This window comes from Carassius auratus, chromosome 16, assembly GCF_003368295.1.
Source record: "Carassius auratus strain Wakin chromosome 16, ASM336829v1, whole genome shotgun sequence".
NCBI lineage: Eukaryota > Metazoa > Chordata > Actinopteri > Cypriniformes > Cyprinidae > Carassius > Carassius auratus.
The window spans coordinates 25,955,937-25,974,352 of record NC_039258.1 but is presented as its reverse complement, the minus strand read 5'-3'; the positions used below and the strand labels follow the sequence as shown (position 1 = coordinate 25,974,352).

Sequence of the window (18,416 nt, the reverse complement as noted above, 5' to 3'; positions counted from 1 at the left end):
ATGGTTTGAGCAAGAAATGTTGAGATATGATTTATTAAAAATAAAGCCAAGGTATTTCCCTCTTTCTGTTTTCAAATTAATGCTAAATTACAATATGTACTGTGTGTGTGTGTGTGTGGACTAACCATGCAATGCTGAATGTAATACAACATTGGTAATCAGAGAGAAACCTTGAGCGAAATTGAACTTAAGCCTTTCCTTTCATCATAACTGTGCCTCAACAATGACCTTTAAATGTCATTAGTGCTTTTAACACCTTAATGCATGCAATGAGTAATATATGGTGTTTCAAATTATATGACAACAATATTTATGTTATGTGTCCCTAAGATTAAACACAGAGTAGCAGATTTGTATAGTCTTTCACAGAGTAATACTGAACCTGCACTCTCAAATCTGTCGCCTTTTAAGTGCTCATGGGAATGACAATCTGAAATCTGTGAGTAAATCAAGGTGGTTGAAAGTAATTTAAGAGTCAAGCAGGTACTTGTGCAGGATCTCCAGAGAATAGATAAGTAAGAAATGAAAGATGACTAAGTGGATTCAAATCTTGATTATAGTAAGAAACTAATGTCAGGGTCTGTATGAATGTGTTTCATTATAGTCATTACCATAATGTGAGTAATTTCGAGATAGACTATGCAGGAAATAGCATGCTGGCTCCTATGACTATGTTGGTAGAGGTTTTATTATTCCTAAACACTTTGCAAAGAACCTTTACACGTACTTAAGTAAAATCATGCAAAACCATCCTGCAGGAACAGAAACACACAAGAATGTAAAATAATACAAAAGGCAATGTGCTTCATATGTCAAATCAAAAAGTGTTACATACCTGAAGACTTTGCAAGTGTAAAAAAGTTAAAGAAAATGTTTATTAATCTGTTAGGTTTTATTTTTATGGATTATTTATGCTTTGTATTTATGCATTACTCAAAAAAAAAAAAGCTCAATTTACATAAAACAACAACTGTCACTCAAAACGAGCTCCTCTCATTCAGCAGAAACATCCAGGAGATGAGCCAGAGATTAATGTGTCTTAGTTGGCTTGATGAAGAATATGCAGAATATGTGCGCACGAGTCCGACTGGGTGAAAAATAAAAAAATAATATAAAAATCTATAAATATTACTCAAGTGAAAAAATGACAAAAAAGTAAATGATAAGTGATCGATATTTGTCTTCAAAACATTTGAATAACGAAAGCCAAGTGATTTTCTTTTGCTAAAAGCTAAGAGCTAAAATCTATGTCATCATCTTTAATATTTACATGTCTTTTGACTCACACACCCTCGAAGTAATCATTTATTTAGCCTAATATTTTTTAATCCAGCAGTGCTGCTACTTATCCACCAGGGGACAATATTCAAACACACTCAACTTTCACTCCATATACAGCTGCAGCTGGTGTTTTTACAAAAGAAACATCTTAAAGTACATATATATACACAAGTCAGACATCATCTAGTGCTGTACAAGATTATGTGCATGTGGCCAACAAAACAGTCTGGTTTCCCCGTGGATGCGTTTGACTAGAGTCAGTGTGTCTCTGTTTTTTTGCTTCCCCACTGTCTCAATCACCGTTCTGTATTTCCCCCAGAAGCCAGTAGGTCCTCATCTTTCCTTTTCCCTTCATCTCCACATCTCCTCTTAGCTCCAGCTGGAAACAGTTGAACTCCTGCAGCACATCTCGAGTGGTTGACGACACATGAATTTTCAGAGCTGCAGGATAACAGCATGTGAATGATTAGAGTGCTACTGTATAAATTCTGATTATTTGGGTTATCACAGCTCACTTCACCGGGTTGACTAATGTGTGTTGGTAAACGTGATTTACATGTGTACTTTCCACCTGCAATCTTATTGGCAGACAGTGTTATTTTAGAATTATTTATGTCATTTTGTATTTATTAAAATTTTGAATAAACTTTTTTTCAGTTTTTATGTGGTTTATTAACAACATTTTAAGAAGGACTGTACTAAAATAGTCTAGCAGGGTAAAAATATTGGAAATGCACATAAGAGCCACAGTGTGCAGTAAAGTTGCCATAGTACAATATTTAAGTCAGGATTGTGATCAAGGCAGGCATATATGCTTATTTTCTCCTGTGAGCAATAAATGAGCAACGCTTAAAAATTCATCCCTTTTTTTCTGATTACTATTTGTTTTGCTTTTGTCATGTTATCTAATGCTGATAGTTCTCATTTATCTGGCAGTGTTTATACAGGGAAATAGGTGTTGGGGGAAATAATTAAATTTGAGTTACAATGGAATCTTTTCATCTACATTTTTTGTTTGTTTTGTTTGGGCTTTGTGAATGATTGTGAATTTCATTATGGAAAGCTGGTGTCGATAATATCACATCTGAAGAAGCATGAAGCAGACATTCAAAAAAAAAAAGCCAGATAATTTAGGAACAAAATAAAAATATACATATATTTATATTTTCTATACCAATTTATTGTGTAAATTAAATACAATATTTATAAATTATAGTCAATATTTCTGCAGTTCTTGGCTGCTTCCCAAATGACACACTGTACACTATGCACTCATACACTATATTTGCAGTATGCACTATGTAGTGTATGAATTATATAACGTTATTTTGTCATTCAGAGTCTGATAGCCCCTTTTTTTCTTTTTGGAAATTTCAGGGTGAACGCACTACTCACACTATTCATACTAAAAAACATCATAGGATAGTGCATATGTTCGCGATTTGGGATGCACCTCTTGTCTCACCCTTAGTACAGAGTCATGGCTCAAACCACTGACTGACCTGCACTCTTGACCTTTATAGTTGCTATGGTTATGAGCACAAATTGCGGTTTGGTAGGAATTGGAGCAGTAAGTACTTACGTTCTCCATTTGACTCCATACGAGAAGATGTGTTGACTGTATCTCCGAAAAGACAGTAACGAGGCATCTTCAGCCCGACTACACCTGCACACACAGGACCTGAAACACAAACACACATGGGAAATGCCGTGGCAACTATGCATGCTAATTAAAAAAAAAAGCTCTATTCTGGGAGAGAATGGACAGAATGTCTGTTAATGGATAGAAGTTATAGATTAACAAAGCTCATTACAACCCAAAGAATACTTTTGCTCCTTTAAAGTCCATCAGTATGTTAAAGACTAGTTCTATTTATGTAATCTTTCGAAGCCATCATTCTTACCACTATGAATGCCGATTCGTAATTTCAGCTGCTCATCAGGTCGGTGGCGAATCTTAAATGTTTTGACGGCCTCCAATAGAGCAAGGGACATGCGTGCGATCTCACGACCGTGCATTTTCCCGTTCCGTACTGGCAATCCTGAAACCACCATGTAGGCATCCCCTATTGTCTCCACCTAATCCAATTGGAAACAAAACCACCACAGCACAAGGTGGAGATTCATGTTGGCAACAAGTGTTACACAAGAAAATTAACAAAAGAAAACTAATTAAAGAAAAAAAAAAACATTTCAAGAAAACAAACAAAAATGTACTGATAAAATGTTTGTTTCTTATTAATTACAATACATGTTTAAAAGGGATGTACTACAGGTGAATAGGCCTTATTTTTATTTAATGACAAATTATGTGAAACGAAAATACACATTATCCGATATAATTTTTTTTCTTTGTATCCCTTAAAAAAGTGTTTTAAATATGCATATCAAATATGCATATGCATACATTAGCAATCCATTTTTAAAATCAATACCTCATGGATTTTTCCTTTAAGATAAAATGGCCCACATAATTCTAATGCAAAAAGAATTAAACAAAAACCTCTTAATTGAAATATTAGGAAGTAATAGGTATTGGTTAATTGGGGATCTATAGTAAAACAGAAATAATTAATTTGCTACATACTCTTAAGAAAATAGGCATTATATATATATATATATATATATATATATATATATATATATATATATATAGGCATATTTTTACATTATATGTGTGTATACTGTGTACATTATGCATATATAAATACAAACACATGCACGTATATATTTCAGAAAAATATGCTATGTTTATATATTAACTATATTTATATATAATAGAAATAAAAGTTCTTAATACTGTCAAATCCAAGAAGAAAAATAAAAAATTAGGAATACATTAAGTAAAAACATTTGTTTGCTAAAGACACACTGTAGCTGTCTAAGGCAAATAGGTTGTCAAGTATGAAGGTGACAATACCTTGTAAACGTCAAAATTATCTATAATGTCATCAAAGCAGGTGTAGAGATCATTGAGGAGGGTGACGACCTACAGGAGAGACATCCACTTAAAATCCTTCGAGTGGAATAGTAAAACAAATCAGAAATATTCTCAGGCTTAAGTGTAAGATACCTGCATAGGTGTGCTCTCTGCTGACAGAGTCGTGAAGCCCACAATATCACTGAAGTAGATGGTGACGGAGTCAAAAGCTTCGGCCTGCACCGTCTCACCCCTCTTCAGCTGCTCTGCCACTGAACTAACACAACAGAGATTAGGCATTATGAGCATTGGCCAAATGTGTATATGTTTATTTCTTAGTTAATTTATTTGCTGTGTATTGTGTGAGTCAACTGACTGAGGGAGGATCTGGTACAGTAAAGCTTCTGCCTTGCGTTTCTCCTCCAGATAGGCTTGAGTCCTCTCCTCCACCAGCTCTTCCAGATTATTAGCATACTGCTCCATGCGAGACAAGAGATTATCCAAGATATTACTTCTGTGCTCCCTGAGAAATAGGACAGATAAAGAAACTGGATAAGGCAAATAATAATAATAAGAAAAATACTTTTTTCAACTAAATGCTTTCTAGGGTGTGGCCACAACATTAGCACGGAGACACTAATAGACTGGATGCATTGCAAGCACCACTAATAAGTGAACAATTAGATGTATAAAAGTGTTTGTTAAATGGCTTACACTGACAAGTGAGCTACTACAGCAAAAAAAAAAAAAAGATATGGAATGGGACAGACCTGTTCTGTTTGCGGAGTAACACACTAATATGGCTGAACTCCGGTCTGTCTGTTGGTTCTTCAGCCCAACAGCGCTGCATCAGCTGACCCAGCTCTTCACTATGGGCCTGAGGGTTCACGGATGGTCGAAGATATGGCCATTCTCCCAGAGCTACACGGTCCACAATCTCTATACACAAAGAAGAGAAAGGAAAAGAAACATTTTGAGCTTAAAGCAACAGAACACACCAAACGGCATGAAATTCATGGTATCCATTTTCAGGAATACTAATTCCTTTAGTTAATGCATTAACCAACAATGAGCAATAAATTTGGTACATTTTCTAAATCGTTTTCTTTAATGTTAGTCTTTAAAAACACATTGTATGTTCATTCGAGCTCAGTTAAATAACATAAAACTTCTGATTTTAAATAGGTATTGGTAAATGTTGAAATTACCATTAATTGAGATTAATAATTGCTGTAGAAATATTTTTCATTGTTAATTCATGTACTAAAAGTTAAAAGTTAATGCATCCTATTGTGAATGATTCATCCATGACTGATTTTTTTTCTAACTTTTTTACTTTAAAATTTTGATCAAAACAGATCTGCCTCATTCCAATCAACAACTGATGGATTTAACTTATTTCCAGTCCTTAATTTTCTCATTTTCAATAATCTGTTTTACATGAACATCACAATACAGATGAAAAGATTGTCTGCTTCTTCCATTCAGTTTCAACTTTAATATTGGTAAATATATATAAAAGAAAGTCTTTTATTCCAACAGTATGAGCAGTCTGAAGATGTTTTGCCTGTCCTTCCTTCCTTTTTTCTCTCTGCTATCGACTGCATCAAGGTTTTTTCCATCAGTTTAATTCCCACAAACTCCCACAATGTTTTATCTCTGTTTCCCATCCTCTTCCTGATCTCTCTAGGCTCTATTCATCAGGCTCTTACAGCTCTGAAAGCCTGGAAAAAATGGCTGTGGGTTGTAGCACTCTAGTAAAAACACCATTTCTTAGCTCCATCTGAGGCTTTTCACAAACAATCTGGTCTGATAAGAAACAGCTCTTCAAAGCTCAGGACATCTTTACTGCTACACAATTTCTTTGTGTTTGTGTTTTGTATTTATATGTGTGCCAGGTTGATTGGTTGAACAGGAATACACTGACCAGACTGATTGGAACCCCAGCCCAGAACCGTAATCTTCACCAACAGTGATCTCATTACCAAGGTGCACAAATGCACGTGTGAAGACTGATATGATCTCCTCTTCTACGTCAGTTCTGATTATAGTGCTGAGATCACAAGCTCCAGGGACGCTGACAGCACATGATCTGTGTTTGTGTGTGCAATTCTTTTCTTGATATAAAAGCACACACACACACTCATCACTCACTGGTCTGTATTCTGAATCCCATTTGATTAAATCCATGAATTAGATAACAGAAGGAAAAAGAGTGAAAGAGACAAGCGTGGATGGATATATGTGTCTGAGAGAGACACATAGCAAATGAACCATTTAGTGTCTCTGTAAGTGATGTAAAGTGGCAGTGATTTATACAGCTTTGCTTTCATTTCATTTACATTATAGATGCAATAGAGACATTTTAGAATGTTACTTCAGAGACGTTTTAGTATGTGGTGATTTTCATTTTTTATGGCAATTAGCAACTCTGTATAATCATATGGAATCAAAATGCAAAAGTTTGATACATAATAAATTCTATGTATGAATGAGAGCTCTTCACACTCTAAGGGTTGTTCTCCGTAAACAAGAGAACCAGAAGCAGCGGATGCAATGTGTGTGAGGATGTTGGCAGGATGACAAGATAATGTCAAGTGTCTTCCTCTTCAGACAAACTCACAGGCAGCTGAGTGAAAAGGGTAGTGGACTGGCAAATTAAGAGTGTGTCAGGGTGTTCTTATGCATACAACTATATGTTTAAAGAATCATCTTTGATGTGTTTGTGATAAAGAGAGGATGAGAATATTCATGTGCATGTGCGTGAGCACAGCTTTGACTGTCATCTGGTTGTGTATTTGTTGACCTCTCTGAAGAACCTGGTTCATTAGCGGCTTTGATTCCTGTCCCTGCGGTGGCTCTCGAGGGTAATTTGCGTGAGTGTTCTGAGTGCAGAGCTGTGCATCAATATTTTAAAGCATTTTGGAAAAAAGCGGAATAACATCCTCATCAAACTGTTTCAGACAATGAAGGATCAATGATTTCAGATCCCAATTCTCACAAAGAAGTAAAAACAATTGATTATTTGAATTTTCACGTGAAGGTTAGCGCGATATATTTACATAAGTGAAACAGCAGTATTCTTTTATGATATGCTATTTACACTAAGTGCAAATAGCTAAATTCTATTCTTACTATGTTAAAATAGTATGCTATTCTGCTAATTACTTATTGCAAATAGTGGCATTTATCTTCACGTCAGCACCGTAATACATTATAAAACAATATGCAATAATAACTTATTGATTTAAAATGCTTTTCTAAAAATAGGTTTCCCATAAGGCAGATTCGAACCCAGGTCGATCCCTTCAAAAGCAATGTGACACACACTTTATCATCTGCACCACTTAAACTGACGGAGTGATTTTGTAATCTTGACCTTCCCAATCACATGTTGGTGGGTGAAGCTGGTATCTCTGCCAAAAGGGTGACCTATTTGCACTTAGTGTAAATAGACACTCCAATTTTTTTATTATTATTCCCAATAGTTAAACAGTCGCCCACAGAAAAAAGAAAACTGGGGGAGCTGCAGCACCCTCACCACCACCACTTCCTGCGCCTATGGGTATAGCTTTATATTTCAGCTATTTTTGTCTATACATAAGAGTCCCTAAGGTCCAAAACAATACTGGAACCCATTGACTTCAACTGTATGGATATTTTGTTTTGGTTTACTGAAAGTCATACAGGTTTTAAGCAATGTGAGGGTGTCTAAATGTTTAAGGTTTAGGATAAAAGGTCAAAACAAGCTGGAGGTGGGCAGATTTAGGCTAAACATGTAATGCATAACGTGTATTGGTAAGATTGGATCTCTGACCTTTGGGGCTAAGCGAGTTTCCCTCCAGGTAAAAGACTCCTCTCCGCAGAGCCACCTCTTGAAGGATAATGCCAAAACTGTAGATGTCGCCCTTCTGTGTGCCTCCTGAAGGAAAGCACTCCATTCTCAACAGCTCTGGAGCCATCCACAGCTTACCTATGCAGATGCACACAGATACAGACAGTGACTGACAGTGAACAACAGAATCTGAGACTGAGGTTTGCAGGTATGTGCTGTGGAAATCGTGGCCACTTGAGTCAAACGGACACGAAAGCTGAAAGCTGAAAGGTCACATGACTGACGTGCAAAATAAGAGTGGGCGTCCTCGGTGTCTGACTCTGTCCTGATGCTGGACAGCCCATAGTCAGTGATTTTTAGCACAAAACGATTGTCAACAACACAGTTGGATGATTTCAGGTTACCATGGGATACAATCACACTGTTGTGAAGGAAAGCCATGCCCTGAGGGAAGAGAAAGATATGAAAGAATAAAAGAAAGCAATAGACGGAGCACAATCAGAAAAATGAATTTAATCACATTTGGCAAGTTATCATGGAGAATAAATGCACGTTGAAAGTAGAAAAGGGCCTCTACCTTTACTATGTCACTGACTAGTGAATATTTGAACATCCAGTCTAATGTGATGCTTTCATTCTCCAGAATGTCCTGTAGACAGGTGCAGAAAAATCTGAGATAAGTGCATATACATACATATACAGCCCAACAAGTATTTAGACTTACAAATGTACAACGGAATTAGAGAAAAAAATATTAAAATAAAGTGCTTGAGAGAACTTATATTATAGAACTTAATATGTGCTAATTTGCATACATTTCTAGTTAAACAATCTGAACACTGGATGAAGTCAGTTTCAATAATCTTTTAAATAGTTTTTTTTTTTTGACTCCATAATTTAGAAGATACTTAGAACAGACAGAAAACTATATATTTTATATATATTAGTCGCAGAAAAAAATGAAGAAAAAAAATCCTCCCCGGGCGATGTCACGCAGTCTGTGATGGACAGAATGTTAACAGCTGGTCTATGGTAATACAGTACATTGAGCATGACCTTAAACATGGCTAATCATCTGATATATGCAAGTATAAGAAACTTTACATGACCGCTCAATCTAATGCTATAGAGAAATGTTCGCTATTGATGTGTCTGCAGAGTGTGAAGCTGAACAGCGCTCACTGCAGCACAGACAGAGGCTCCGGTGCGCTCACTTGCTCTTAAAATAATAAAGAGAAATACATCTTTCAAATCTGTAAAGACCACTGATCTATATATATAACTATATGTATATATGTTCTATATTATAGATCAGTGATAAAGACTCTACATTTATTTGTGTGCACTCACAATAACAACAAAATGTGCATTTGTAAAATAATAACAGCAAACAGATGCGCTTTCTCTGTAAACTCTGTGCATATCTTTGCCTAACAGACATTAAAAATATATCTATAGAGAGTAAAATATCTTCTTATTAATGAACCATTTCAAATGGAAAACAATATTCTCAGATTATGTAATCCATATGAAACATGCATACAGGTGCATCACTACTGCGGAGATGATGAGTGTCGCAAACTTCATCTCTTAAACCGAAAACAAAGAAAGCTCTAATTTTAGCAAATTTCTCAAATGTTAATGCAGTCTCCTTACTGCTTTTCCCTGACACATTCATAATTATGCCGGTGTATTGTGGCAAGCTTTATGCGTGTGTTTGAACGCTTATTAGGCTATGTAGGCAATTAAAGGCTCATTATAATGATTAGCCGACTAATGCTTCAAATGAACGACTACTAGTCGACTAGAAATTTCCTTAGTCGAGAGCAGCCCTAGAAAAACCAAAAAGCCCAAAATATCAAAACTGACAGGTGCATGAAAAAAAAAACTGTGTTTATGCCTGCAGTGTCCCTTAAAGGAATTCTCGTGATTGGAAATTACATTTAACCCTTTAACTGCCTGCTCAACCAAATGGTTGATTTGTCACTTTATGGTAAACGTAGAAAAGCTAAGCTAATGTTTTCAGATAATCCTTTCTGCTGTCAGAATGTACTATTTGCTGAGAAATATAACTTTCTGATCATTCATTATAGTTCATATTTTCTGATTTCCATAGTATGTGTATGAATTCCGGTACTTTTGCCATAAAGTGACATATCAACCATTTGGTAGAGGCCGATATTTTAAAAATTATGGGACGTGTTAAAAAAAAATACATTGAGTGTGCTAACTAATGACATAAGGAGATAAGAAATGCAAACAAAAAAAATTTCAAATGCTTTTTTCTTGGTGGGGCAGTTAAAGGGATAAGGGTGAAAGATTTCCCCATGCAGAAGGTTCAAGTTGACCAACAGTAGATTATTTGGTTTGACAATCAATTCTGTGTGAGCTGTAAATCATACATCACAGCACAACAGACAACCGATAATGTACCTTTTATGACTGTGAAATTTCACTAATGTGACCACACTGTTAGGCTGGTAATTCCACATTAAGGGCATTTCCACATGGTTTCATGTGGATTTTCGCCAACCTGAAGTCTTCCACAGTTACTAGTACATTTTTATATTGGTGCATGAGTGTGGCTCAGCATGTCATCAAAAGGACAGTTTTAGAGTAACAGTTTTGTTTAGGAGGAGAGGAAACATTATGAATTACGAGCGTCTGTACCTGCAGGCTGCCTCGAGGGCAGTATTCTGTGACGATGCATATGTTGGGTGGATCGATGCACGCGCCGATAAAACGGGTCAAATGCTCATTCTGCACATCTCTCATCTAGAAAACAAACACACACTGTTATTTTTTTATTAACAGTTTATCCTTACAAATACTTGAAAACAAAACACTACAGCTATACTGAATATAAACTGGTGTAGAAACAGTTCTTTTTACTCCGAAATAGCTAGTAAATTTCACAATTAATTAATTGCAAGTAACACTGAATTAAACTTGACATTTTTTAAGTAGAAAGACTGAAATAACATTTTCTATTTTGTTTAAAACTTCTAAAACAAATATTGTTACAGTGTAGTCAGCTGTTTGTGAATCTATTGTAATGATTATAATTGGATTTGCAGAATAATTCTTTAGAAGAACAATGAAATAGCCTGACACACTCACATGCTTCAGTTCAAACAACACTTTCCTCGTTAACTCCATGCGCTTTCTGTTGATGTATTTAATGGCCACAATGTTTCCCTGGCGAAGAAGCAACAAACATATACACACGTTGGGTTTCCATGTTTTATGGGGACATTCCATAGACATAATGGTTTTTATACTGTACAAACTGTATTTTATTTCGCCTTACCCTACCCCTATCCCTTAAACTACCCCTCAGACAAAACTTTTTATACAAGTTAGTATACCTGTACCACACACACACAATGTTTGCAAAGATATTTGCAATTTGAGGTTATTACGTGCATACAAATGGTAACACTTTACAATAAGGTTCGTTTTTATTATTAGTTATTGCATTGGGTATCAAGAAACTAACAAAGAAAAATACTGCTAAGGCATTTAATCTATTTTAATTCTAATTACTAATTATACTAATACACTTTTGACATTTCATCTTGAATGAATACTGAATGTATTATTGAGTATACAATGAACAAACATGAACTTGCAATGAACATACATTTATATGATCATAATATATAATTTTTTTTTTATAAATGCTGTAAATAATGTTGTTCACTGTTATACCAAATATGTTACCAATTTGAACCTTAAAATAAAATGTTACCATGTGAACATTTAAACCAGAGCTTGTCAGAATGATACCTTAAAGTAGCCAGTCTTGGCAAACATCTGGAAATTACCGTCAGCTGTCAGCAGTGATCCATAGTTTGAACCTCTCTGTAGAGATTGAGAGAAATCAAATGACTCTGTGATGAAATTATGAAATAAATAATAAATACAATTATTACATAAATAAAAAACAGAGAGCTGGAGAAGACAGTTTCTGTGTTTTACTAGAGAAAGTGTGAGTTTGCTCCCGGTGCTCCTCATGGCCTTTTCCAGATTGCTCATCTGAATGTCATCCCAAGCAATTCTCCATAACTGAGCGACCAACTCCTTCTCCAGCTTCAGCTTTCTGTTCGTGTACACACAGTAAGTGTTTGAAATGCAGCCATATTTGCAGAACAAATACACATTTATAAATAACTGGTCAGGTATCAGAATCATCTAGCTAGCTCTCACCTGTATATAAACACAGTCACAGTGAAGATGATGACGAGGATGAGGAAAAGCACAATGGAAATCATCTGGTGCATTGCGATGGTTCCTAAATTTTAAGAGGGAAAGTGAAGGATATTGAGATGCAGGTAAGCAGTTGGAGTGCAGAACTAGTGTATGATACCCACGTGCATGACAGGCAGGGTTGTCGTTCTTAAAGCCGCAGAGGGGCACATCCCTGGGAATGTTTCCACCTGGCCACTGGATAGCCATCCCAGGAAGAATCTTCATCTGCTTCTGTGTGCCATTATACACTGCAACGATCTGCAGCACACATGTACACAAAAAGAGAACAAACATAAATATAATTTAATTTCTATACAAAATATATGTACTGAAAATCCCAATGGCAGTTGCTTGGCTATACACACAAAAAAGTCCATTGCTGGCGACTAACTTGAGCTATGACACACTTGAAAAGGTGTGTGTCTGTGTGTGTGTGTGTGTGTGTGTGTGTGTATATATATATATATATATATATATATATATATATATACACACACACACACACACACACACACATACACACACTATTTGTAATGCATTTGAAAAAATTATTCCAACAGAATATATGGCTAATTTTCAATGCCTGTGAATAGTGAAAGATTTTTTGTGGATGTGTGTGTGTGTGTGTGTGTGTGTGTCCAGATGTTGCAGTTATGGCATTTACCAACTGGGGCTAACTGAACCTTGACCCCTTGAGGTCAACACAGTACAAATAAAATCTTCTCATCAAGCGATTTCTTTAAACTCACATAAAGCCAAAGTGAAGTGAACAAATAGCTTGATAATGGCAGCAACATCAATCAAAAGTGTTAAACTGAAAAAGGCAAGTATTTAAGTAAAATTACAGGGACAAGCTTCATTCAGAGAGCAGCTGAGATCTTTAATATCTATTCAGCATCTATCCTGTACTCGCTCCCAAACAAAAAGCATTCCCCTGACTGAATATGTATCCTATAATTAACCTTCCTACAGCCTGGCCTCCCAATTACCAATCAAAAGTCTTTCAGAAAGGAGGGTTTGTGTGGGGGGACTTTGGTTTTAAATTTATGCCTCCATTCTGCCATTTGGTTTTGAGATTCGGGTGTTACATTTTAATTAATTAGCCTGTAACAAAGGCAAAACTGTTTGGATGACACACACACATAACGGCTGCAAGAAAAATGAGATTGCATTTCATTTGCCTATTACTAACAACAGAAGCATCATTGCTATTCAAAGTTAGGATCATTTAAGAATACCAATGACTAAATGACCAAACTGTGTGAGACAAAATATATGATTACTGACCTGAAAGCTGCCACTGTTCATGTCAGTCATGTCCCACAGGGCAAAATCAGTCTCTCTGTCGCCATTCTCATCAATCTGCACCAGACCGGTGACCCCTGGGAAAGGCAGCAAGTGTGTTATAGAGCTCATTGCAACAAATCCACATCAGAAGCACTAAAATAAAATAAAGAATTAAAAAGAAAAACTTTGACATACTCCATCATTTAAATCTGAATATATAGTTCAACCACATAAAGCAGGAGCCCCATGAGAATTTTAAAATCAATACGAAAACGAACAGGAAGCCAGTGCCATTTTTCCAAGATAGGTGTGATGTGCTCCCTTGCTCTGGTCCTAGTCAGAATTCAAGCATCTGAACTTTGTACCAACTGTTATTTACTCAGGGTAGCTTTGGAAACTCTCCAGCAAAGCATTACAATATGTACAATACAATATGTAAATCACCCCAAAAAAAGAAAATCTTTTCATCATATATAAAAAAAGAAGATATTCAGATTTTAGAATGACATAAAAATGACATTGGTTGGACTATCCCAAGTGAGCTATAATTCTGCCAAGACAATAACATCCCATACCAACCGCTTTGTCACATTATGAGTAATCAAAGTGATTATAATCACACATAGTAAATCAGTTCACACACAGCGAATGCGTATACAAGTGTTCAATCAAATCTGATGGAGTCTCTTGATAAGCTTCCGGTTGTGCCCATCTGCCAGTGAGGGTCAGGTGCGGGCTGTAATTTCCTGTGGAGGCCACTCACCTCTTTAAATGGGCTACAGATAGAGGCCGGGTCCGGCTCAGAGGAAACACACAGTGACATTTAGACTGATATGAAAAGCTTAAACTTTATCAGACTGGAAATGTCAAAGCCATTGGAGAGAGAGGGAGAAAGGAAGAGTGAGATGTCCTTACATCGGCTGATGATAAGGATAGCTTTAATAAGCCTGCATGAGTTATAAAAGGAATGGACACACACACACACAGACAGTTAGTGGACCATGACTGCCCATCTTGTGCAAATTGTATTCCGATTGTGAATGTTTTGGCACTTATTTCCCTTTGGAGGGTAAAGGAAAATATCTCTGAACTGACACTTAACATCTCCAGCCAACATTCTCTCAGAGATTATTTTGGAGGATATTAAATTCAACTCATACATTTTACATTACACACAGACACATATATGATGATATGTGTTTGCACCATGTAATCAAAAAATGTAATGAGTGTAAGTGAAATGGTAGTTTGAGTCATTTGAATTGAAGACAGGTCATTTATTGTAGTGTTATTTCTATCTCAGCAGGAAGTATAGGAAACTACTTGAGTACAGCATACCGGAATGAAAATGTAAATGGCAGACTGATGCTGAAAGCAGGAAAACAAGACTTGTTTGAATAAAGTAAGCAAAAAACATATTTCCCATCTCCTATGATGTAGATGCTGTATTCATGATTTGAAAACTTTGTTATCTACCTGTATGCTATAGATGAGGTTTTGTCTATATTGTGAGAATGACCTGTGATAGAACTGGAAGCATCAGTAAAAACAATCTGGAAGTTACATTTCACCTCATCATTTTCAAGCAAAAGTGTATTTATTTATATACTTAACTTGGAGTCATTTTATAGCTATATAAATACAAATTATTAAATTATCATATTACTAACCAAAAATGTAACATTTTTACGAAACAAATATTTTTTATATCAACATTAACATTTTTGTTAATGTTGGTCTGATTACCTCAAATGATTATATATGGAAAAACAGTATATTTTATGTGTCTTATGTGAGTTCAGTGTAAATCTACAATTTTCATAGTCATGAAAATAAAGAAAACTCATTGAATGAGAAGGTGTGTCCAAAATTTTGGTCTGTACTAATAAATATATATATATATATATATATATATATATACATACACACACATATATATATATATATATATATATATATATATATATATATACATATATATATATATATATACATATATATATATATATATATATATATATATATATATATATATATATATATATATATATAGTCACATCCCTGGAGCTGTTTTGTTGTGTTTTCTGTCCCTATGTGCTCCCCGTGCCTCAGTTTCTCCACCATGGCTTCTTGCACCCTCCTCTCGGCCATGACCATCTGTGCCTCATGACTCTAGTCCTCCAGCTGTGCCTCGTCCCTCCTTTCCTTCAGCTATGTTAGGCTCCTCCTTCCCTTTGGTTCCACCTCGGTCCTCTGTCACTCCGGCTCCACAGTGGCCTTCCGGATCCCCGCCTCCTCTTCTGTCGCATGAGCTATCTCCTCCGCCTTGGGCCTCTAGATCCTCCCTGTCGCCCTGGCTCATTGGCTCTCAATCTCGGGCTTCTCTGCCACCTGCTCTGCTGCCGCCATCGATCGCAGTCCTGAAGTCATCAGCTCTTCCTCCACCATGGCTCCTCCCTCTGTCGGCTCCACCGTGGGTCACCATTATGGCTGTGGCCTGGGTCCCACCTGGCTCTGCCAGCTCCAGGCCCCTCCCGTCTCCACCCTGGCTCCTTCTGTTTCCTCCCTTTATCATCTCCACCATGGACTCTATCTGCCATCCCCCTCGTGAGTATCCGTCCTCCTCCCAAGCCTCCTCCCACGTTCTCACCTGTCCTTCCCTTTTTTTTTCCTGCGGCACGAGGACGCACCTTCCAAGTGGGGGGCAAAATGTCACACCCTAGGACCTGTTTTGTTGTGTTTCTGTACTTATGTGCTCCCCAATACCCAGTTTCTCCCTTGTTTGTGTCAATTTGGTTCAGATGTGTCTGGTCAATTACCCTCGTTTAGTCTGGTATTTAAAGTGTAGTTGTAGTCTATCCTGTGTTTCCTTTGTTCAGTGTCATCCATGAAATGTACTACGTGTGTGTTCCTGCTTGCCCTGTGTTACCCCTGGTTTTGGATTACTAAAGACTGTTATTCGTATTTTTACTATGTCTCCTCGTTCCTTGACTCCTCACAGTTGTGACCGTGACATACATACATACATACATACATATACATATATACACTTTTAACTTAACCTAAAATGTTGACATTAATATAAAAAACATACTAGAAAAGATACTAAGTTCTAAGAAATAGTTAAAGGTGCATGAAATAATGGGCAGTTGAAAGACATTACTGATTTGATCCACTGAGTCAGTCCTATTCTGAGTCAGCTGTGCAAACTGGCACAATGTAACTGAAATATTAGGCACTCAATCAATAGATCTGAAAAAGATTTCATAATCTTTACAATAAAGAGAGTGAATGATTTTATAAGCGAACTAAAGAAAGTCTACTTCCTCTTTTAAATGTCATATAAAAGGCAGAACAAGTTTGTAGAACATTCTGTGCTTTGGTCTATTCAGTGGCTTCATATCGCTGTAAAAAACCTAGTGTGCCCAAGTTTGTAAGTGCAATCTTTAGAAGACAGGATTAAAAGATATAACAGCACTAGCTGGATCAAGAGTAACTTAGTAATTACAATTTTTGATATGGCTGCCGTTACAGATGTCTGAATGAGCGTTTTCATTTTTACAGAACTCTAATTGGAGTCAGCAGCCAAATAAATCTTTCTATTGAAAGTCACACATTTTGCAAAGCCTGTGCAGATCTTCTGCGAGTGATGTTTTGCTATTACAGCATGAATAAGAATGTTGTCTTTAGTTAAAAGAAGCAATGCCCTAAGTTAAGATATTTTAATAATCTTACATCATAAAACAGCACAGGAACTGAAAAAACAATAACAACAACAAAAAAACAATATAACCTTATATCAGAGACACAGGGAGTCTTTAAAGAATATATAGACATAAATAATGCAGTAATGTATTTCACTTAAAAAATAATCTCTCTAAACAATTGTTAGAAATTGTTAGTTATACAATAACCTCAAAAACATTCACCAATCTGTAATTAGTCAAAGATGAGGCTGATGAGATTTAATGGAATTGAGGCAGATGTTGATATGGTTCAATATTAGATGCTGATACCATTGGTCGCACAATCTAGATTACTTTAAAGATAAAGTCTATATGATTTTTTTATGTCATAATACGTTCACTTAACCAGGTATATTAATCACTGACTAGTTTGCCATTCATGGGTTTGCTAAAACTGTACACATTGAACATGTTAAAAGAAAATCAGACTTGGTTACAGGAGTTCAAGCCAAAATTCAAAGAACTGCCAAAATAGAGACTAAAAGAAAAGAAAACACTGGCGGTGCTTTTACAAGATGTTTGGGTTTCAGCTGAAACGTCTTAAAACTTATGAATAGCATCTGAAACTTGTAGTTTCTTATTGACAGGTAAGCTAAATTCAATAAATACTGTCCTAAATGAAATAGTAGATATTGTAAGGATAAGAATAATCATAAGTGGCATAAATGTAAGAGGATGCTATTGAGTTTTAGTTAATTTATTTGCATCATTATTATGGACAAATTGCCTATAATGCTATGCAAATTCCCTCAGTTGTCTAAACTTCTCTATATTTTAGAAAGTTCACACACAAAGGCTTTAAAGTTACCCAAATCATGGTGATTTCTAAACTTAAGATGAAAGTGAAAGTCGTGGCATTTGCCAAGTATGGTAACCCATACTCGGAATTTGTGCTCTGCATTTAACCCATTCAAGTGCACACACACAGCAGTGAGAAGTGAACACACCGTGAACACACACCCAGAGCAGTGGGCAGCTATAGATCCAGCAACTGGGGGTTCAGTGCCTTGCTCAAGGGCACTTCAGCCATGGGTATTGAGGGTGGAAGAGAGCTCTGTTCATTAACTCCCTACCCACTAACAACTCCTGCCAGCAC

At 36.2% G+C, this 18,416-nt stretch overlaps 1 protein-coding gene across 2 annotated transcripts in view; it reads right to left on the bottom strand.

The window, feature by feature from the left end:
• Nucleotides 1–670: 670 nt before the first annotated feature.
• The window catches only part of LOC113116621 (atrial natriuretic peptide receptor 1), a 36,452-nt gene continuing 18,706 nt past the window's right edge, over nt 671–18,416 (bottom strand). For both annotated transcript variants that reach the window (XM_026284868.1, XM_026284867.1), the window contains exons 6-22: nt 13,575–13,669; nt 12,410–12,545; nt 12,246–12,330; nt 12,018–12,138; nt 11,826–11,900; nt 11,157–11,234; nt 10,707–10,811; nt 8,614–8,685; nt 8,321–8,480; nt 8,019–8,174; nt 4,972–5,140; nt 4,578–4,724; nt 4,355–4,478; nt 4,202–4,270; nt 3,186–3,360; nt 2,864–2,962; nt 671–1,722 (exon numbers count right to left, since the gene is read on the bottom strand). In XM_026284868.1, coding sequence (XP_026140653.1) covers nt 1,574–1,722; nt 2,864–2,962; nt 3,186–3,360; nt 4,202–4,270; nt 4,355–4,478; nt 4,578–4,724; nt 4,972–5,140; nt 8,019–8,174; nt 8,321–8,480; nt 8,614–8,685; nt 10,707–10,811; nt 11,157–11,234; nt 11,826–11,900; nt 12,018–12,138; nt 12,246–12,330; nt 12,410–12,545; nt 13,575–13,669 — 2,015 coding nt within the window. In that variant the 3' untranslated portion in view covers nt 671–1,573. The remainder of the gene's footprint in view (nt 1,723–2,863; nt 2,963–3,185; nt 3,361–4,201; nt 4,271–4,354; nt 4,479–4,577; nt 4,725–4,971; nt 5,141–8,018; nt 8,175–8,320; nt 8,481–8,613; nt 8,686–10,706; nt 10,812–11,156; nt 11,235–11,825; nt 11,901–12,017; nt 12,139–12,245; nt 12,331–12,409; nt 12,546–13,574; nt 13,670–18,416) is intronic.